This window comes from Sinocyclocheilus rhinocerous, unplaced genomic scaffold, assembly GCF_001515625.1.
Source record: "Sinocyclocheilus rhinocerous isolate Xijiao unplaced genomic scaffold, SAMN03320098_v1.1 scaffold1343, whole genome shotgun sequence".
Lineage (NCBI taxonomy): Eukaryota > Metazoa > Chordata > Actinopteri > Cypriniformes > Cyprinidae > Sinocyclocheilus > Sinocyclocheilus rhinocerous.
In genome coordinates this window covers 140,078-142,153 of record NW_015641034.1, presented here as the reverse complement: position 1 = coordinate 142,153, position 2,076 = coordinate 140,078, and the positions used below count along the sequence as shown (strand labels likewise).

General features: G+C 28.9%; 1 protein-coding gene across 1 annotated transcript in view; it reads left to right on the top strand.

Moving 5' to 3' along the window:
- Window positions 1–1,121, top strand: part of LOC107754233 (GTP-binding protein Rheb) — a 14,387-nt gene extending 13,266 nt beyond the window's left edge. The window contains exons 5-6 of the mRNA XM_016570603.1: window positions 250–332; window positions 1,061–1,121. Of these exons, the coding sequence (XP_016426089.1) occupies window positions 250–332; window positions 1,061–1,121 (144 nt within the window). The remainder of the gene's footprint in view (window positions 1–249; window positions 333–1,060) is intronic.
- The last annotated feature ends 955 nt before the right edge of the window (window positions 1,122–2,076 follow it).

Below are 2,076 nucleotides of genomic sequence, written 5' to 3'. Positions count from 1 at the left end.
CCCCTAAATGAATCGCGATTTGTTTAGCATCTCAACCGATTTGAATCGTCACATATTTGAATCGATTTTCAACCGGCTCGCGGTTAATCGTTACATCCCTAAATACTAATAAATATAATAGTTTCTAAATAATACTAAAATAAAACCGCACAGTTGGCAAAACGTTCTTATAAAAGCATCATGTCATGAATTCTTAGAATGAAGTTTTGATTTCGTCTCTGAAGTGTGTTTTGAATTCCTCTCTTTCAGGACGAATACTCTATTTTCCCGCAGACGTACTCCATAGATATCAACGGCTACATTCTGGTGTATTCAGTCACCTCAAATAAAAGGTGAGAGCACAGATTAATGCTCCTGATGACTGTCAGAATATGGTTTATGAATAAAACATTGCATCTGATTGAAATTGAGAGATGACGTCTCATTTCTAGAAGATCTCTCCTCCCTCACAGAGTTATTAAATTAGATCATATTTGATGGACAGTAAGAGCTGATCTCAGACCTGTGGATCCGTGTTTGTTCATCTTCATCATCTTCGTCTCCGGATGTCTGGATGTTTGATGTTAATTAAATGATGACATTGTCAGGCTCTGCTTTGTGTTTCTCCCTTTAACCAGTTATAAAATCTCACAACCATCTGAAGCAGAGCTGCACGGAAAATCGAAATAAACTGGCTTGGTGTGACTAATTGTTTGCAAAGGCTGCAATTTAATTAAATGCGTAAAAACATTGCATGTTTCAGAGTGAGGAGAAGTGCTTATCAACAAAAGGGAAGCATTAAATATAAATAAAAGTTTCATGTTTTTTTGTTTTTTTTTACCACGGTAATGGTCATTTTTACAGTTGTAGAATAATAATATTATTATATTTTTTGGGCTTAAATACTCAGGTTTTTTACAGTAAATATTGCAATAGTAATATTTATTACTTTGATTATAATTGGAATTTTTTTTGTTTATTTTATATATTTTTATTCTTGTTTTATAAATAACCTTAGATAAAATTATCTGCTCATTTTCAGAATTCCCGTTTGTGATCTGTCTCTCCCTCTTCCTTGCAGTTTTGAAGTAGTAAAAGTTATCCATGAAAAGCTGTTGGATATGGTGGGAAAAGTACAGTAAGTATGTTTATTTTATTTTTATTTTTAAATGTAATTATTTTAATTATATTTGCAAAGTTCAGGTTTTTTTTCCCCAAACGAAAATGTTATATATTTATTTATTTATTTTATTAGCACTTGCAAGGTTTATTTTTTCCCCCATGCAAAAATCTAGAATTTTTTTATTAGTTTTAATGTGTTCTGATGTTTAATCAGAAGAAATGCTTAATCCTGATGAATCGTTCATAATAAGACCAGAAGCATGTATTAAGAATATTAATGAAAATCTCAGTTAATGTCTCTGTGTTATAAATGTGTTTGTATTTGTGAACTGAATCAGCTGAAGTCCTCTTATTATCCAGTCTCACATCTCAAGAGCTGCTTTATTCTCTGCTGAAGCCTACTGTGTGATTTACAGTCACTTCATTTATTCGTTTATTTATTATTATTATTAGTATTATTATTAGGGATGTTCCGATACCACTTTTTCCCAGAATGAATACAATACCTAAACTTTCATTTTTGGTACGTGCTGATACAGATGCCTGTGTTTTCATTGCATTTGTAATTTTTTAAAAAAAGAAAAATTATTGGGTAGAGACTGTGTTATTTTAGTATTGAATTAGTTTTTACTTTGATATTTTATTTTAATGAAAATTTTTTTTTTTTTTTTTAAGTTTTAGTAATTTTGTTGTGTTTTTTTGAAATTTTTGTTAGTTCGTTTTTTTTAAATGTCTATATAGTTTTTATTTATTTTATTTCAGTTTTAGTTTTTTTTTTTTTAGTTTTTTTTTGGGGGAGGGGGGGGTGTAGTATTGTTTTTTAAAATATATAATATTAAATTAGATTTTTTTTTATATTTTCTGCTTTCATGTTCATTTTAGTTAAAGTTTTAGTGATTTTGTTGTGTGTTTTTAACATTTTTGTTAGTTTTTTTTAATGTCTATAGTTTTAATTTATTTACTTTCAGTTTTAGT